This window comes from Pogoniulus pusillus, chromosome 10 (genome assembly GCF_015220805.1).
Source record: "Pogoniulus pusillus isolate bPogPus1 chromosome 10, bPogPus1.pri, whole genome shotgun sequence".
In the NCBI taxonomy this organism is placed as follows: Eukaryota; Metazoa; Chordata; class Aves; order Piciformes; family Lybiidae; genus Pogoniulus; species Pogoniulus pusillus.
In genome coordinates this window covers 21,999,988-22,020,641 of record NC_087273.1, presented here as the reverse complement: position 1 = coordinate 22,020,641, position 20,654 = coordinate 21,999,988, and the positions used below count along the sequence as shown (strand labels likewise).

At 44.5% G+C, this 20,654-nt stretch overlaps 1 protein-coding gene across 1 annotated transcript in view; it reads left to right on the top strand.

Annotated features, from left to right (window-relative positions):
* Window positions 1-20,654, top strand: part of EPB41L4B (erythrocyte membrane protein band 4.1 like 4B) — a 230,574-nt gene that overhangs the window by 72,873 nt on the left and 137,047 nt on the right. The window contains 1 exon segment of the mRNA XM_064150024.1: window positions 7,557-7,661. Coding sequence (XP_064006094.1) covers window positions 7,557-7,661 — 105 coding nt within the window.

Genomic DNA, 20,654 nt, shown 5'->3' with positions numbered 1-20,654 from the left:
ATTTTCTCTCTCTAAATATAACTCTGTATTTTCTCTCCAATTTGATGTGAGAGTTTGATTTCTGTCAGCTCTCTTTAAAAATCCATGACTGAATAATTGGTGGCCCGTACGGGGAATCGAGATGGTTGTTTCTTTGCATGGACTGAATTGAAGAAAAATACAGAATTAAAGCCTAGGAAAAATGGTGCCTCTTAGTGAAGTTGGCATGGAGAGTTGGAAGGCTTGAAGAAGTGAGCCGCTCCCCTCTTAAGTGGCAGAGTCGGGAGAAAGAAGTGGCAACAAGCGAGTTGAAAGGTCTGAGGCTGAAGATGATATGGGACCCCCGCCCCTGAAGTGGCCACGGCTCGCACTGACCCACATCAAGGTGCCGAGTGGTCCTGCACGGGGCGAGCTGAAGGGCTGGGGTAGAGTGGAGCAGACAATCCCGTGCGTGGTTTTGCCTCTTGATCGGGATCCGCGGGCAATGGAAATGCAGGCGGCTCCGGCAATGCTGGTAGCCTCCCCTGGACCCGTATATCCAGGCAGCGTTTCAAAGATGGCGCCACGCGGAAGCAGTGCTGTCCTCCTTGGCAGGCTGTTGGCCATGGTGGCCATCCTCTTGCTGGGCACAGCCACTCCCTATTTAGGGGATGAGCTGGTGACTTCGGAAGAAATGGCCGTTCCTTGGCACCCTTCTTGTCCCAGCACAGGCAGCGTGTACGGGCCGGCTGAGGATGTGTATGGGCCGGCTGAGGATGTAGACGGCGAGCCTGCATTTGCAGTGCGTCCTGCTGGGGAAGATGCGGAGAGCTGCGATAGGGATTCCCAGCCCCCGCTGCAAGTCAGCCTCGACTTTACAGTGGCGGAACTGGCGGTACTGAGCATGGGAGGGGGAGGGGGGCTGCCCCCCTTTCTGCGCTCACTGGCTGGTTCTGCACGGGATAGCCAGCCAGGACTAATGGCAAAAGGCAGTGTGTCCCCGCATATCCCCGACAAGTTTCCAACTGTGGCAGAAGCGGCAGCGGCAGCCCAGGAGCCGAGCTCAAGCGGCAGGGCGAGCCACAAGGGTGCCCTGACGATAGCGTCTCCTCTGGCCGGTGAGGCAGTGGTGAGGATGGACGCTCCCGGTCAGGCAGTGGTCGCTGTGAATGGCGCTCATCCCGTTTTCTCCCAATTCTGCCACCTGCTCCTTGTCCACCACCAGATCCTCCTCCTTCTCAGTTGTCTGTTGAGAAGGTGGTGGGAGAGGTGCTGGGAAAGGTTAAATAAAATTTGAAATGATTTTGTTCAGACTGAGGAAGGAAGATAAGGGCATGGACTGGTGGTGTGGCAGGTTCATGTCTGATTGTGCAGCTAGAGCAGAAGAACTTCAGGATGGAGCCCTCAGGGGTGGTGGATGGCCTGGTACAAGAGACAAGTGGAAGCATGGGACTCTTGTAGATACTGCAACTCATCTGTGACTGAGAGATGGAGTTCATCTGTGACAAAGGGATCTTCACTCCTGCATAAGTGAGAAGCAAACTGGAGCAAGGGCTTGAAGAATGGAAATGAACTGGACTTAGTTGCCCCATTTGAGTGCCCCAGGGGTGGAGACATACCATTTGAGATGACTGTGGACTGAGACAGATTGTGCCAAGAAGGACTCTAAGAGAATCTGCAATAAGTAGTTGAGACTTTGCAGTGGGCAGTTGCTTGGATGCAATCCGTTGCTTTGCACGGATTGAAAAGATTTGAGTGAGAATGGACTGGGACTGTCCATTATTTGATGTTGAGTGCTGCTGAGCACAATGCAGATGGAAATAGAGTTCCTTTGTTTGTGAAAAGGATTTGTTGGGAAAATTGTATGGGTGTTTTCTGCCTTTGGGTGGGGATAGAACCTGTCCAAGGGGTGGTTATTTCCTGGTGGGGGAGGTCCAGGACATGTATGTTGGGCAATGCAGGAAGTTGGTAAGATCAAGTATGAGTTTTGATTTGGACTGAGACAGTTTGAGTTTAAAGTATGTCCAAGTTGTTATTGAGTTTCTTTCAGATAATTGATGTCATCTGAGAAGTCCCATTCAATGAGAAGAGTTGTGTCCAGGATCTGAGCGACAGATGGGTTTGAAGAAAAGCAGCGGAACAATGCAGGATTTTGATGGCACTGTTCACTATATAGAAAATCTGTTTCTAGTTAGATGAGTAGTGTGAGGAGCAGGAATTATGGGATTGGATATAGGGTTGGAATGTTCCAGGGTGAGGCTATAGAGTTAAAAAAAATTTCTGGAGACTAGAAGATTTTTATTCAATCCCGTAATTCTGCTATCTCTTTATAGACTCACAACAAAGTCATCTCGCTCTCCTTTCCTCCTCCTCTTGCCGTGTGTGTGTGGCAGGAGGCCTCTTGGATGACGGAGGCGTTGGGGGGGGGTGAGGGTCGGAGCACTGGGGAATGTAGATCTATTTTTTAGGGGGATGGGTAAAACTTCAAGGGGGTTTGCCGTGGTAATTGTTTTGTAATGTCTATCGCTGTGTTTCCTCTCTCTAAATATAATTCTGTCTTTTCTCTCCAATTTGATTTGAGAGTTTAATTTCTGTCGTCTCTCTTTAAAAAAGCCACGACAGTCTCACAAAAACATCATGAGGAGTTACTTGAGAAGAGCTTCCAGGATAGAGTGGAGAAAGCTGGCATGGGAAATGGGAAAGGGCTGACTAGCATGAGAAACATTTTTTTTTTTCTAAGTAATTGTTCATCCTTAAGGAGCTTCCCAACCTGCAAAATGTAAGTCAGGCTTTTTTTTTTCTTCAAGGACAAAGAGGCAAAAGGGGACACAGGGGACGCCTTCCTGCTTGCTCAGTGTTAACCTTGCGCCATGGCTAGTTGGACATTTGAAACAACCCCCACTCCCACCTTCACAATGATGATCTGTGAGGTTGCATGGTGCTTACAGATAAGATATTAATTAATAGTAGCAACTGAAAATATTAATAAACTTATGAAAAAAAAATTGATACAAAGTCTTGCCAGAAACTTATTTACAAGGCACAGATGCATGTTTGTGGCTATTCACATAGGGAACAGTTTAAGCGAAAACAGAAAAGCAAACATTAACTTAAACTGGAAAGAAATTCATGACAGTAGTGCTGTTTGCCCACTAGGGCTTTTTATGGCCACTAAGCAAGGCTGCTGACACAAGAACCTTTATGGAGACTTTCAATGTTAGATTTGCTGGATTTACTCATGGCTAGGCTGCTTGTACAACAGATGTATACCGCTGGAACCTGGCAGGCAAGCAGGTGATGCGATTGGCTGTCAGGCTGTGGCTCGGGGTTTTTTCCAGTGCTCAAAATGGCTGGCCAGTGCACACAGTGAGGCTCACAGGTCTGAAACATCTTTTGTCCCTGCGACTTCTGGCATAGCAGCTGTATAGTTGCTTGCTATGAGAGGCCTTTTTTTAGCTGCAACCTTGACAGTGGCTCTTCTTGTTTCTCCAGGCAAAACAAAGCAAGGCTTACCACTTTGGCCAGTATTACTATCACTTTCCTAAGACAATAGCGACCAATAGCAGAAGAAAGTTAAAGGGAGAAACTCAGTACTTCGACCTATGGAACTGAGTTTGCCCAGACATGGCCTGAGGTACACAAAGTCCCTATGTGTACCACAAAGTCAGACCCATGTGCAACACAAGCACTTGGTTTTCCTGGATGTGGGACTTATCCAGGCAAGTCTGGGCAATGTCCAGGTCACATGACTTACAAACATACATTGTCTGGTTTAGGGCATGTTTGGGGCTTGTCCTTCCAGGACACTTAAGTTCTTCTGAGTTCCAAGGAACACTCCACCAGAAACTACTAGTGATTTAGTTGTTGCTTAAAAAAATTAAAAACAAAACATCGAAACCAAACAACCCTACACACAATTCTCTACCCCCAGTAAGCAACAAAGACCAGAAAATAACCCTCAAAACAACTGCAAAACCAAGTTAGGATTTTGCAACTTTCTTGGCATCACTTTTCTCAAATACCCAAATATATAGTAACTTTCATGACAACAAAGTAGCAACTGTGTATAATAGTCTATGTATATTGTTTGTTCCCACAGCATCCCTTTTTTGAGATGTGATTTACATCTGACAGGTCCGAACAATCTGTTTAACAAGGTGGACTATAAAATAGTTTAAGATTGGGATTGTTAAGATCTAGCCTCAAAATAATGCACAAGTTAAAAGTCTGTGGTGAAGCTGTGATTTGTTCAATTCCAACTGTGATTACATCTACTATAAAAATGTTCTTTATGCAGCACCAGACTTGGAAAGAGAAAACTGGTTGGGGAGGTTGTCTGTTTTGCTTGTTGTTTCATTTGTTTGTTTGTTAAGCTGCTGTGTTATCTAGAATGAGGAAAGGAGGAAAAGACCATGAAAACCAGAAGTTTCTCACACGGACAGTTTTTCCATTAGAGACCTCTTTGGTGCCATGGTCTAGTTGATTGGATAGGGCTGGGTGATAGGTTGGACAGAATGATCTTGGCGGTCTCTTCCAAACTGGTCAATTCTATGATTCTATTCTGTGCATAATTCTTGAGGAAAAGCCTGTACCACCCATTTCATTGAATGTGCAGGTACTAATTTAGCAGTCCACAATCTGACTCCTGAGATAGTCAGGCAGGAAACAGGCAGAGAAAAGAACAGGTTATCCTTCTCTGTTAGTAGAGGAAAGAAGTTAGGTCCATTTTCTCTCCCTCTTTGGTGTGACATCTCAGTGTTTTTCATCAGGGATTTGTTTGCTGCAGCAGCTTTATCTAAGTAGTATAATTTGCTGGTGGAGTTCATTTAACAACAAGTTAAATGTTCTAAACACCTGTAAGATGTGCATTACTGTGTTTCATGGTCTCCTGTGCAGAGCTATTCTTAGCGTAATATGTATGTTGAGTATTAACTACTATTGGGGTACAGAAGGTGGAGTGTGCTCTCTCCGCTTTCTATTGGGTGTGTGGTAGTCAAAGCTAAACATACTTGTAGTTAATATCATAAAGCAAGAAAACAAGAACAGGCTGATCATAGGGCATCAAATCAGTTTTAGCTCATTTTTTGAAGTCCCCATGTCTTGCAATTTCATTTTTAGTACTTTGGAGAGTTTCCTCCTCCCTCGTGAGAATCAATTTAAATTCTGTTGTGATTTGGTTTAGCTTCTTTTAATAAGTGCTGAATTTATTGCATGTGAGAAAATATGTTTTGCATACTTTTACTAAACCTTTTGTTTCATTTATAGCAATCATTGTACACATAAGGTGATGGTTTCTTAGCAGCATACCGCTTTAAGAAGCAGTAGTATTCTCATCTGCTTTCATTACTATGTTGAATTTTTCTGTTTTTCAAGTACTGTCCCCCTCCAAAATAATAAAGCATTATCTAACAATGATAATTTAATGCTCAAGAGTTTTTATGCAGCTTGTTTTAGTGGGTCTCATAATGCTGTTCCTGACAATGCATAAGACTTTATTTCTGTACTTCTGCTTTGTTAGTAAAAAACAACCAAACCAACCAACCCCACAAACTCAACAAAAAACAATGAAATAAAAATTTATAACTCAAATCAAATTTGCTACCTACACCTAAGCTGGGGGAATTTATATGGACAAAATGTCGCTGCCTCTGTTCCGCAGACGGACGACTGCTAAGGAGGACAAAGAGTAGTTTGTGAGCAAGGGATCAAAGCAATAGAAAGGCTTTGAATACTCAGTTAGGGAGGACTTGTTCTTCTCATCCTAGCGTTTGCTCTAACATGGCTCTAGCTTTGTGGAGAGGAATGTTAGCTATCTCTTACATTGATGGAGGATGATTTCTGTTTATGCCAGTTAGAACTATACAGCTGCTTATTGTTTTCTTTTCTGAATGCTATGCTGGGCCAGCTCCATGCTGTGCCTGCCGGCCCGTGTCCAACCCCTTTGTCATGCTGGCATCTTTCATTGGGGATTACCTGTTGTTTGTACACTTTGTTGTGTATATAAATCACTGTTTCTGGCAATAAAGAAAACTGCACAAACCAGCCACAGGGACTGTGATTTCAATGCCACACTAAGCTTGCTTGACTTTCTTGGAAAAACAGAGTGTGGTAGTTTAAAGCTGATTGGAAAAATGAGATCACTGGTTATAAAATAATAATAATGCTATAATTCACTGGTTTGCTGAAAGGGATAAAAAGTTAAAGTACAAACAATTCTTCACTCTTTGCTTTTGAGTGACGGATCTTTTTGCTTCTCTCTCTCTAATATCTTCCACTAACCTTAGCTAACAGATAACATGCATATTCCCAAGTGACTACACACAGAGGTGAAACTCTTCATCTTGTCTTTTGGTGGAGAAGACAGATTTCTAGACAGCTAGGAATACTGAACAGAAAACCTGCATGTTAGGATTGATGCTGCTTTTGTGCAGAAGGCTAGACTGAAGGAGCTGAATGCTGTTCAGCTCTCCTTCAGTTGAAATTAGTGAATTTTGCTACATTTTGAGGAGAAGTGGCAATGCATAGTATATTAGAGCTTTAAAAAAACCCAAACACCTCCCCTCCCCCCCCCACCAAGCAAGCCAACCAACCAACCAAAAAACCCAAACAAAAAAATCCTCAAAAGTGTATGAGGGTAGGCACAAAAGTGGTTCTAGATCTGTACTTTCCTGGTAGCTTTAGTCTCTTCTGAGATTTATGATGATCTCAAGTATTTTTAGCCCAGAGGTTTTCTTGCTTAGAAACTTGAAAACTTCCTTACCATAGTAATATAACAAGATTTGTATAAAAATTTGGTTTGTTATACCCTCTTCTTCCTACCTATGGCCTCCAAACTGCACTTCTAGTGTTTGAAGTTGAAGTACTGGTTATCTAAATTCTTGTCCTAACCTCAGACCGAGTAGGTTAATGCAACCGAGCTTTAAAATGAGCTAACATTTCTGCTAGTACCTGTAGTCCGTGATAGGGGGTAGTTCTTTCTTTTTTCCTATGCCCGTGTGTTTTGCAGATGGCATACCAAGTAAGAATTGTAGCTTCTTGGTAGTTTTGTTTTGGTTTTAAATTATTTTAAGGCTGTAATTTAAAGGCTGCATTTAAGGGCTGTAAATGTGATTGCAATTAGCAACATTGTTGAAATATTCTTAGGAAATTCTATTAATTTTCCTCACAGTGGTCTTCAAGTATTCAGGCTCTCAAAAATTAATTTTACAGCTTGCATGGTAGTATGGAACTGCATGATTGCTGTTGATATGTTTTAACAGCCAGCAGATTTCAGGCAGGGTGTGAAGTGAACTTTTCTTGGAGGATGCGGCTTCCTGGGGCTTGAAATGTTGATTTGGTCTCTGATTTAGGACACTTGCACAATATAATCCTTTCCTTTCTCTACACTTTGTTGTAGCAAACTTGGAAAATTTTCTTTGGGACTGAAATCTGATGCTATTGGAATAGCTGCACACAGGAACAACATGCCACTATTATCTTTCTTGTGTATTTCCATTGTGCATCAGCTCTCTCTCATTCAAACTTCAGAAGGAACCCACTCAAGCAAACCAACTCATACCTACTCACAACAAAACCCTGCACTTTCTTTTCTGTTACAGAAAAATGCAAAGGGACAGGAGTTGTTTGACCAGATTGTATATCATTTGGACCTTGTGGAAACTGATTACTTTGGCCTACAATTCACGGATGCTTCCCAGATTACAGTGAGTATAACTTCACTTGATTTTTATGTTCTGCAATAGTTTGTGTTGTCTACAGTAAATACATTACTGGTGTAGTTTCATGGAGAGATGTAGGCATTAGGGAATGTACTTCTGAAACAATTGCGATTAATTCTTGTATTATAAAGACAAATTCTCTGAACAAGCCATGTTGGCTTATGTGATATGCCTGTGCCTTGATTGCACATTAGCAAAAAAGCAATAATTCTAGGTAAGGAAAACTGTGCTTTATGTTTAGTAGACTCATGGAATTAAAAATAAGTTAAATCTCCTGTAAACAAGGGTTTCTTTTAATCTATCTTTGCTATTCCATGCACAGGTTATGATGCTTTGTGGATTTGGTTTTATTTGCAATAGAGACATTTTTTCATTCCCTCCCCAATCCAATGACCTCCAGCATCTGTATGTTAAAAAAATGTACAAAATTTGTAGAAGGAATATATTTACTAATGCAGGTAGGTAGACATATTAGTAAAATAGGATTAAAAGACTGCATCTCTGTGGTTCAGCTGTATGACTTACTTTACATGCTGTCTGTCTGTCCAATATGTAAATGTTCTTTTCCATAAAGCAACGGAAGATACATGTGTTGTTAGAATTAAATAATGGGGAAATACAGCTCTATCTTATGAAGTGTAGATTCTAACTTTATCATCTCCGAATTCTCAGCCTTATTCTCTAGTTACTTTGGGTCACTGTGATTAAGTTTTACCACCTGCATTATCATCTGTTTTTTACTAGATATTTTAAACCAAACAGGAAACCTGTCCAGTTGTGACAACTTGGCAATGAAAAAGGGAGCCTGTGATTTTAGAGAAAACTAGTATCATCTATTCAGATATTATCCTGATATCACAGTTAATTTAAAGGCATTTATTTATCACTGGAATCTGGTGTTTAAATGAAGTATGCCTATAATGGATTTAAGGGTTTTTAGGAAGTTTAGTGTGTGTGTTCCTGGTAAAATTTATGTTACATAAATGGTGTGGCTTTTTGTGATGGATTAAATCATAACAGAGATAACATTGCAGAGCCTGCTTATTAAAAAAAAATCAGATTATATTGTTGCTGATGTTCAAATTGCCTAATTACAACCTTGATAGCTAGGAGTGGTTCTGTAGCAAGGAATTCCATAAGCAGAAAGGGAGAGTGAAACATAAATTCTAGAAAGAAAAAGGGCATATTAGAAATAGAAGACCTGGCAGAGGAAGCAGAGGATGCTTATTTGCAAAACCTAAGGACTCTTTTGAATGGTAAGTGTTGCAGAGGGCAGGGATACGTGGCCGAGTCGAGAATTTATCAAAAACAGATATTTTTATTTTCCCAAAAACCCGCCCTCACAACTATATATACAAAGATTAATTTAGTTTAATAAACAGGTTCAGTTGCATGAGAATTTAATCTACAAGGATACCATCAATAATCTGACTATATTATAAGTCAGAAGTTGGAAAAGGACTTAGCTATTAATTAATAGCAGTTTCTTACTAAACGAAGCTAAGCCAAATAACTCACTCAGGCTGGCTCGTGCGGTCTGTCCTTCTCTTCCTTTCCCGCGGCTGCAGGAGTCGTTAAGGGTCGTTAAGGGTCGTTAGGCACACAAAGGTGTCGACAGGAAAGCAAATCCTTGGTCTCTCTGCAGTCCAGATGAGGGGAGTGTGTGAGCTCAGGCAGACACATACGTCCAGGCGGTCAAAATCCAAAGCGGGAACCCCAAAGGCGGGAAGACCCCCCAATATTTATAACCTTCGCTAGACAAAGGGCAGAGTTACCACACCTTAGGCGCGAAAGCGCACGGCCAATCCCAGCCTGACTCCAGCGCGGGAACTCACGGGGCAGTTGCCCCCCTCCCCCTTCACGGGGCAGTCCTCTCCCCCTTCACGGCTGCAGGGCAGGCGAGGGGGGGGGGAAACCAGGCTTTTGATGTTACTGCTATGACTTCTTAAAGGTGTGAGGGATGTGGGAAAATAAGCAACTCAAACCAGTCGGGCTCATAATGTGGTATCTAGGAGTCTTTTTCCTTATGTACTGCATAATAGTCTAACAAAGTGTTTGTCAGGCAGAATAAAGTGAAGACAAGGTTTATTGTTTAATGCGTTGTATGTTAGGAGGAAAGGAGACTGGTAAATGTTTTGATAATACAGAAGGTTTCACTTTCTGCTTCTGGTAGAAACATCCTGTTTCCCCATGAATAAACTGTGAAACTAATCTGTGACTTTATTTCCCCTCTCTGAGTCTCTTTTGTTCTTTTGGCTGATGAGCTCTCTGGGACTGTGCTTGTTGCCTGTCTGTGGATTGTAGCCCAAAGCAACAAATACCAGTCACAGCTGGAGAGACCCAAGATCTGTACAGGTAACAGTATCCCGTACTGCTTGGTCCTTCAGTTACTAATAGTAGTGGTGACAGAAATGCCTGCTCAGTAACTGGACAAAGGCGGTGTTGCTGACTAGACAGTGATGTAGAACCTCTGATGAATGACTGCTTCCAACTGTGGCTGTCCAAGGCAGTATTGTAGTCTGTGCACACTTGGTAAAAGAGTCTCAAAGCATGAAGAATTTCTGGAGCATCTCCAGTTTTTAGTCTTCCAGTAACAGTTGCCATTTCCAGGGGGGCTGTAGTCCATTTCTCTGACACAGACATGAGAAGCAACTGTACAGGAGTATTTGTGATACTGTCAGTGATGCTTTTCCAGTGTAGAAGTCTAGGCTCCAAAATAACAAGGAGAGCTAACAAGTTTTGCTGTTATCTCTTGTCTTTGTGCATGGTTGAAGCATAAGATGAAATGGTTCCCATAGTTTACTTATGCAGATTTAGTCAGGTTTGTTGTCTGTTTCTTACAACTCCTTTCAGATTATTTTTTGAGTGTTTAGGCACAGGCTCCAAAATTCAAGGTAGCTTTAATTTTTTATTTCTGGAATTTAGCTTGGAGAAGAGGAGACCGAAGAGTGACCTCATTAAGGCTTATCAGTACCCTCAGAGCTCTCAGGTTAGCATCTATGGTCTTGTCCTTCCCAAGCTCCCACCCCAGAGTTTTCTTATCGCAGCTGCATATGACCTTCTGCTACTGGACAACAGTTGCATTGTCCCACTCTTCCAGCTTGTGGAACATATCTGCCTTTCTTCACAGAACAGGAGAGCACTTGGCATGGAACTGCTGTTTTGATTCCTATGTAACTGGTAAGACACAGAATAATGTCACTTGGCTGTCAGAGGTCAACTGGTCCAGTACCTTGTTCAGAGCAGAGACAACTTAGAAGACCGATATGACTTCACACTTTGACCAGATTGATCCTAATGCCTTCAACAATGGTGAAGTGACTGTATACCATTGTCCCTGGTGCTAGAAACAGTCTGTTCCTGAAGGACTGCAGTCCATGTAAAGAAGACATGCTGGAAGAATTCATGAAGAACTGAAGCCTGTGAAAAGAGGACCCACATCAGAAAAGTTCCCTCCTGTGGGAGGGGCCTTTGGTGGATTGAGAAATTCTCCTCCTCCCCCCAAAACAAAATCAAAATAACCAGATCAGCTCAGATGGCCTGGAAGTAGTATAAAGTTGTATTTTACAGCAAGCTAAATTTACAAGCATATATACAAAATTTATTTACACGTATTTACAATTATATACAATTATCTACAATTTAGAAATAAGACAGAAATCCAGTCCTTCCCCCCAGACAAAGAAAGCCCAGAAGGGGCCAAACCACCACCTTCTCTCCTCCTCAGAGAGAAAACAAGCAGGATCTCATGTGTCATCATTTCAGTCAAGTTAGTATTCACCCATGCACAGAGGAGCAGTGGAGGAGGTGGAAGGCAGAAGGCAAAGGGAACAAAGACTGAGAAATTGTTTATATATTGGGGTTTTATACCGATTAGCAAATCAATGAATGATACAGACTTATTCATTATTTTCCTTTTGCAACCAATGTCCTGCTCATTCACTCTATTCAAAAGAATGTCCAGAAAGTTCCTCTTCCTTGTTTATAGTTTAGAACTGAAATAGAGCATCAACTCGTGAACTGCTACAAGGCCCTACAGTGGAGCAGGGAAAGTGTGTGAGGAGTTCTCCAGCTGAGGAGGAAGAAGTGGCAGACAATGTGTGATGAACTGACTGCCACTCCCATTCCCAGTTCACCTGCATTGCTGAAAGGGAGGAGGTAGAGAAACTGAAAATGAAGTTGAATCTGGGAAGAAGGGGAGGGGAAAGGTGTCTTAAGATTTGTCCTTACTTCTCATTATCCTACTCAAATTTGGTTGATAATAAGTCCAGTTAGTTTCTCTGAGTTGATGATGTTTGCTTATGATGGTAGTCACTACACAAGATCCCCCTCCAGGGATAGGTACTTTATACATGTAGAGAGTCCCCAACCTGTGGTTTAATGGGTAGGATTTTCATTGATTTGGTTTGGTGATTCCTTCCTCTTATGTATTATATACATTTTTATCCTCCCTATTTTAGAAGGTCTTGTGGATAATGGCAGATGGCTTGGTAGTATTCAGATGCCTAGGAAATCAGGCAGCAAGACATTTTAAGAGATAATTGACTTCTGATTTTAAAGGTGCCATCTTTTGTTTAGCACATTTTCTTTTCTGAACCTGAGCATTTATCATAGTTCTCTTTCCTGTAACTCTAAGTAAGGCTTGAGAAAGCATTTAAGCAATGTTTTTCAGAAAGCAAAGGAAACTTCAGCAAGAAAGGACTTTGTCTTACAGACTGTTTTCCCTTGTGCTTATTTATACATTTAACTATTCAAGTCTGTTCTTCATGCATTTTCAATTAGCAAAGCAAACCAACCAAAAGGAGATCAGACTTTTTTTTTTTTTCCTTTCCAGGTCATCTTTGAGGGCTGTAGAGATCAAGACAAAGATTTTTCATTCATTTAGGAAGCAATTAGAAAGGCAGTGGAGTTTGCAAAGCTCAGGTGTGTGATGTGTTTGTGTCTACCTATGGTACTCCACTTGTCAGTCTTCATTTGGCAGTCTGTGGTCCTTACATAGACTGCCTCAGTAGCTATAACTTACCTGTTTTGCCATGACACAAATACATCTTTCCCTTGCTGTGTGACTTTTTTGAGAAAATATTGTTGACTACCATTTAGGAATTGTTGAGGTATTATTTTTTTTCTCTTCAGTTAAAGTGAATCATCAACAGGAGAGTATTCTGAGATTATATATATTATATTTATATGCTTCAAGTATTTTAAGAGAACTTTTTAAAGTGACATTCCACAGAATCACAGAATCACAGAATCAACCAGGTTGGAAGAGAGCTCCAAGCTCATCCAGTCCAACCTAGCACCCAGCCCTGTCGAATCATAGAATCACAGAATCAGCCAGGTTGGAAGAGAGCCCCAAACTCATGGAACTGATTGCTCTGGGTTTTCAAGACATAAATCCCAAACAGTGACTACTGGTTTATGGCAGGTAATTCCATAGGAAACATTTATTTGGCAATGCAGAGAATTTATACTGGGATTAAAGAGGATTAAGTGGAGGTAGGTCCAGCATTTGAACTTCAGTTTACCTGACAGAATTAAAGGAGCAAGCTCATCACTTTCAACAGGTTCCTGAGCTGGGGAAATGGTAGGAGGTGCTGAATTCATCTCTCTGGTATCCAATGACAGGACACATGGAAATAGTTCAAAGTTGCATCAGGGAAGATTTAGACTGGACATTAAGAAGCATTTGTTTACTGAGATGGTGGCCAAACACTGGAACAGACTTCCTAGAGGGGTGGTTGATGTCCCGGAGGCTTTTGGGCAATGCCCTTCATAGGTGGTCAGACAGTTGGACTATTCTAATAAGTCTCTTCCAATTGATGTGATCCATTCCATTCTATTCATTTCTGCATAAACATAGAATATTGATTACCTGTAGTTTGACAAGATTCAAGTTTATATTTTGTATTGTTTTTCCCTTACTGTGGGCAAATTAACTTAAACACTGTCTTCCTCTCATCACATGATCTTAAACTAATGAATCCATTTCCTCCTCTTTGTTCTGCACTGGTGTTTCTGAGTCCAGACTGGATACGAGGATTATGGCATTGTATAGTTGAAATGACTGTGGTCAGCCTTGGTCCTGTGCTGTGGGATCCATAGCTAATTTTCTCGTGAGTTTGGATCTCAAAATGATGTTGGGTTGTTTAGACAGAGCACAAGATAGAATAAAAGTCCCTCTATTCAGCTTCCTAGTGCAACTTCAGCATTCACTGTTTTCACTTCCATGTTCTTGAATCAGCAAGCATTATGTAACCAAGCCTAAACCATTTTTTGCCTTTAGGTGGAATGCTGTGAATTTTTTTTAGAGGAGAGGAGCATTTGGAAAGGTGGTGTGATTTCCAGTATGAGGAAGATCTCCAACTCAGAGGCAGAGGATTGCTGAAATTCAGCCTGAAATTCAGTGCTTATTTCTGACCATGATACTAGATTTTTTGCCTGTAGTAACTTAAATTTGCTTTTATTTACTGTGAAGCTAAACTTGTATTTTCATAAAATCTGTATATTTGTCTTCGTGAATGGTTTCTCTTCAGCCAAAGTAAATATTAAGGAGAGCATAATTTTTGTAGGTAGGTATATGAAGCCTTAAAGTTTAGTGTGCCCTGCAGATTGTGAAAGTAACAGACTTGTTTAAATTACAAAGTTTAATTTTTTATATATTTTTCTTCATTAAAATTCTGAAATTTCACAAAGCTGTGAACTGTTTTAGCTGCTTGTGTAATTCTTCATATGAGAGCAGAGGGAATACATAATTTGAAAGTCTCTTTAGAGTAATTGTTCCATTCATCCTTCTCTCCTTTTATTGTGAGATTTATATACCTTGAAATTCTTAAGTTGTCAGACTTTGCCATGATTTAGGACATACTTAGTTGTGGGAAGCTTTCTCCTGCAACGAGGCATGGAATGTAAACATCAGACCCTGTGATGAGAAGTGTCCTTGGAGCCTTGCAGGCTCCCAGGGGCCTAGGCTGAGAACCATGAGCAGCCCACGCACAGCTGCCTGGGGGTGGAATCTGCCGGCCACTGGGGCGGGCACAGCCCAGGGGGGCTGACCCTGGCCAGCCCCCCTGGGTGGGAGCCTCAAGGTGTTTACTGTAAGCTAACCTATCTCTGCCTTACACTTAACTTGGAGCCAATCTGTACCTTCCACTTGTACCAATCTCAAGTTAAGTTAGTTGTCTACACCCCTTTTGGGGGCTATAAAAGTCGTTGCATCGCCCTAATAAAATGCACTGCTGCACAGTAGCCACAGAGTCGACTCTCAGTGCCCCGATCTCTCGCCGCACCAGTCTCCGTCCTCCAACAGTTGGCACCCGAACACACCGATTGAACCTCTGGATAGCTACGCAACCAGGTACGAAAATCCCGTGCTCTGGACCACCCGCGGCCGCAGGCGGCCTAGGCCGCAACCCCGGGCCTACTAGGCCGCGAAGATCCGGACCTAGGCCGCAACTCCGGGCCTCCTAGGCCGCAACCCCTGGCCTGCTAGGCCGCGACCTCGGGCCTGCAGGCCGTGAAAAATGGAGCCTTGCGCTCGGCCCCCGGGTCGTTGCAGCCTCAGCGAGGGGCTGAGGCATCGCTTCGCTTCCATATAGAAGGAGCTGGCAGAAACGTAAGAGATCGGACGCTACTATACCCCCTGCCTGGGAAACGCGCTTTTTTCCTTTTTTTTTCTTGTTTTTCTTTTCTCTCCTCCCTTCGCTTGACCCATTACTAACCACGGGGGACAGTGTCTGCGGCTACGGGCGCGCTGTAGAGATAGGCACTTATTGAAGATTGGAACCGCTCATAGATATGGGGGTGCTTTAAATAATGGTGGCTGTCGTGACGACGCATGCAGCCATACAGATGGGCATGTCCTGGGGGTGGTAATCGTGCATAGTCAGGTCCTCCCCGGAGCAGCTGCCGCCGGAAAGCAGAACCACCCACCCCACACCCCCCCCCCGCGCGCTTATGGAATCCTGCTGCTGACATGGAGCCTCCCAGCCGCCCCCCCCTTCTTCCGCGGCTTTTTCAAAGTATCGGCGACTCCCTCTGGGGGACTTGCGAACTGACTACACAAGCACTTTTGGATAAACAAGTAGCGATTTCTCTCCTCTTGAACTTTTTGGAAAAGTGAGGAGTTTCCATGCCGAAGAAAAAATTGACATCCTTAGTGGCATATGTATTAGTAAGAGGACACTTTCAAACCTCGGACTCTCTTTTCGATGAATCCGAATGGCGCCGCTGTGGCGATGCTATTTTTGACCAGGCTATTGATGGTGACAAAATGGCCAAAAGCGTGCAAAAGCAATGGCGCGATGTCACCAATTGCTTAAAGAAATATAGAATGGAACAGACCCTTGCAGCTACGGTGGCGGCACGGCTTGCTGAAGGCTTGGACACTCAGGGGGAGAGACCAATAGAGGCACTGGTTACGCCGGCTAGCTCCCTCTTTTCCGACCTGAAAATTTCCCCGGGTACGGTGGTGCCTTTGATGACCCTCCCCAGTGCGTCTACTGTTCCGATGCTGTCCGCAGTGCCCCAGCAGCTGGCGCCGCCAACTCAGGACATTCCGATGCAGCCAGCAGCACCCTAACAGCCGGTGCCGCTGACCCCAAACATTCCAGCACAGCCTGCAGCACCCCAACAGCCAGCGCTGCCGACCCCAGACATCCCGGTGCAGCCTGTAGCGCCCCAACAGCCGGTGCTGCCAACTCAACACGTCCCGATGCAGCCTGTGGCACCCCAACAGCTGGCGCCACCGACTCAAAACCCTCTGTTATACCCTACGCTGCCTCAACAACCGGCGCCGCTTCCCCAAGACGTTCCCGACGTCCCTGCCGTTCTGATGCAACCACCAGCGCCCCTGCTACCAGCGGCACCAATTCCCCAAAACATCCCCACCATCCCTGCCATTCTGGAGCAGCCACCTGCCCCCCCGCTGCCAGCGCCGCCGCCCTACTGTGGTCCATTTTCCCCATTCCCGTCTTCTGCTACCGTCTCGCCATTTCTGGCGCAAACTCCTTGTGCTACATTCCCATCTGCCCCCCCGCCTGCAGCAGTCCCGAGGTGGGCTTCCGCAGCGGAAGCCGGTCCTTCCTCTCAAGCCCGGGAACTGCCGCCCGTGATTAACTCGGATGCTAGTGACTCCTCACAGTCCGATGCTGACAACGCTGTTGACAACATTGCCGACGGCCTGCAGAAACTTAAAATAATACCTCCTGGTGATGCCCAGCCCTCGGCGGCACCACAAACCACACAGATCACGGGAAAGACTCTTCAGCTTACACCCGCCCGTCCAGAGCATCGGTGGTGTGCCGTTATTCGTGACGCCCTGCTACAAGGAGACTGGGAGGCAGCTGCTGCTCTGGAGAGTGCAGCGGCATTCCCAGTCGTGGCAGCACAGACCGCAGATGGACAGCCAGGAGCCACTCACACGGCTCTTGATTGGAAGCTTCTTATGCAATTAAAAACAGCAGTATCTTCCCACGGTTTGCACTCACAACCAACTAAGCAGTTGCTGAATTACATCTTTTCTGCCCATGTGCTATGCCCAGCAGATTTTGAGACTGTTGCGAGACTGATCTTAACACCATCCCAGTTTTTGTTGTGGGAAAGGGCATGGCGTGATGAGTGCAGGAAAGTGGTGGAGCAGCCACGACAACTAGGTGACCCCTTACTTAATGTTCAAGCAGACATACTACTGGGAAAGGGGGCCTTCAGCTCACTGGACGCCCAGATACGTCATCCCTTTGAATGGCACCATGCATCCATGACAACTGCCTGAGCAGCTTTTAATATGGTACCTACAGAACCAAGAACACCTAGCTATACCACTGTTAAGCAAGGCTTAAGTGAGGACTACAGCCACTTCATCGATAGACTGGCAGCTGCAGTTGAAGCAGCCACTGAGTTAGATGCTGCAACCAGACAGGCCTTTTTTCGAACTCTAGCTTTTGAGAATGCTAACAATAAAACCAAGCAGCTATTGTCCATTCTGCCTAGGGAGGCCTCAGTGGATGATATGTTGGAGCGAGTTGCTCGAATGCCTACAAACCAGCAGCAGGCATTTGTTGCAAACCAAATGGATCAAGTTCTGGATAAACACACGCAGCTCGTGATGGCAGCACTGCAATCCGTTAATGCAGGAAGTCGTGGCCGTTGGACCAACAACCCACAGAGCCCCTGCTTCCGCTGCGGCCTAACTGGACACTCACGTGACCGTTGCCCACAGGCTGCAGTCTGGTGTGACAATTGCCAGGTTAACACTCATGCAACTGCAGCCTAGGCGTTCGGGAAACTACTGGCGCAGCACGACAGGCAGCCGCGCGATGACACAAATCGCTGCCCCACCGATGCCATCTGCCCAGCAACCTCCGGCAGCCTCGGGTTCGATCTTACAACAGCAATGAGCGTCACTTTGATTGACAACCGCCCAGTCCGCATCGCTACCTCCATGAAAGGCCCATTAGTGATAAATGGCAAACCCACCGGTGCATTACTCCTGGGAAGGTCCTCTGCAGGGCCGAAGGGACTGATGGTCATTCCTGGGGTGATTGATGAGGACTACACTGGAATCATACAAATTGTCGCATACACTAACAGCCCACCTATCGTGGTGCCAGAAGGCAGTCGCATTGCTCAACTGGTACCACTGACTAACCTGCTACAGGACATGGCCCAGGGCCGTGCTTTGCCACAAAGAGGAGAACAAGGTTTTGGATCTACGGGTGGCTTAGCCATGCTAACCCTGTCCCTGACTTGACGACCATTTACATTGGCTATCATTACTAATGGTCAGGACACAATAACTATGGACGTTCTCCTGGATACAGGTGCTGATATGACCATCTTTTCCACACCTGCATGGCCCTCACACTGGCCAGCAAGCCCAGCCAAGGATGGTGTTGAAGGCATTGGTGGAGTTTCTCAGACTCTGAGAAGTTCACAGCGAATCAGTATAATCATAGATGGGAGGACAGGCCATGTCTTTGCAACCATCGTGCCTCTCCCACGAGGCGTAAATGCGCTGATTGGCAGAGATGTCATGACACAGATGGGAGTTGTGATAACTACTCCACAGGTAATTTTTCAGCAGCGGCCACTGGACGGCAGCCGCCCATAATCAAACTTCAGTGGCTTTCTAATACACCGATCTGGATAGATCAGTGGCCGCTGCGAAAAGAACGGCTGCAAGAAGCACACAAGCTCATCGAAGAACAACTTGCTGCAGGCCATATTGTACCTTCAACCAGCCCATGAAACACCCCAATTTTTGTAATACCAAAAAAGTCAGGAAAATTTCGTCTCCTACATGACCTTCGAGCCATTAACGATCAAATGCAAGCTATGGTTGCTCTTCAACCGGGCCTGCCTTCGCTATCCATGATTCCAGAGAACTGGGAATTACTTGTCATAGATCTAAAAGACTGTTTCTTTACAATTCCACTACACCCTGCAGACTGTCAGCGTTTCGCCTTTACCTTGCCAGCCATCAATAAGGAGCATCCAGCACACTGCTTCCATTGGGTGGTCTTGCCCCAAGGAATGAAGAATAGCCCAACAATGTGCCAACTTTATGCCGACTTAGCACTGCGTCCCATTCGACAGATGTGGAAAACAGCCATCATTTACCACTATATGGATGATATCCTAATAGCCCAGCCAGAGCCCTTCCTCGATGCCCATCTGCAACATCTCATGACGAAACTTCAGGCTGCAGGACTTCAAATTGCCTCAGAAAAAATCCAGAAGGAAGCACCATGGAAATATCTAGGCTGGAACATAGCCAAAAACCTCATTCGTCCCCAGAAATTGCAGCTGACTACCAGTATTACCACACTTAAAGACGCTCAGACATTGATGGGGGACTTGCAGTGGTTGCGCCCTGTTATAGGGTTTACAAATGACGACCTACGACCCTTGAGGCCACTGCTACAGGGCACAGACCCTGCCCAAAAGGTCAAACTCTCTGACCTACAGCGGGAGATTATACAGAAGCTCAGTGACATGATCACCAGCAGATGGATAGAACGAGTGGACCCGAGCGTACCTATTGACTTATGTGATGGTTTGGGCTTTTACCCACACCCCCAACACTTTTGGATTTGCCCCAGCTAACTCAGACGGCCTCTGGGAATATAAATGAAACTATTTATTTACAAGCAGCAAGTATACAAGCAGCTATTTACAGTATATACAGTTATATACAGAAATATACAAAGGATAAACAATACAAAAGCACAACTCCCCTCCCAGAAACCTGAGTCCCCAGGAGGGGCTCTCAAACCACCCCAACACCTCCCCTTGCCCTCTCAACCTTACCCCAGTTCTCAGGAAGAAGAGGTGCAGCCAAGAGGTTAGGGAGCAAGGTTAGTGGGAGCAAGGTTAATGAGATGTGTCTAGGTCTGAAGGCAAAGGAAGGATGAAAGACAAAGTGGAGAATGTTTTACTTCTTCTTCCCAGAGTTCTCAGCGTGACTGTGAGCGAAGAGACACAATTGTTTTTCATTTCACTGCCCGTTATCTAGTTCTTTTACCAAAACATTCCAGCTTGCTTCAAACTAGCACAATCCACCCCTTGTCTACTTCGCTCAGAGTATCGCTGAGAATTATCCGATCTAATCTAAACCAATATTTACACTAAAACAATATGTACAAGTTCACTTCACACTTCAATCAGATGTAGGTGATTCAAAAGCTCAGAACAGGGACTCCCAGGTGATATTGGGTTCGTGCTCATGTACTGTAGATTCTATTGTAGATTCTCTCAGTGTTGGGCGCCGATGTTACCTAGAGTAGAAAACTCCTAACAGCTTGGATTTAAACTCTCTCAGCTAAGGTTAAATTTCTTTGTGGAATACACTGGATTTCACCATTCTCCTGCATTACCCAGTATGTATGACCAGGACCTTCAGCAGAAACCACCCCTCGGACAGGTTTCCCTTCGCCCGAAGGAGAAAATACCCAAACAGTTTTCCCTAACAGATTCTTCTCA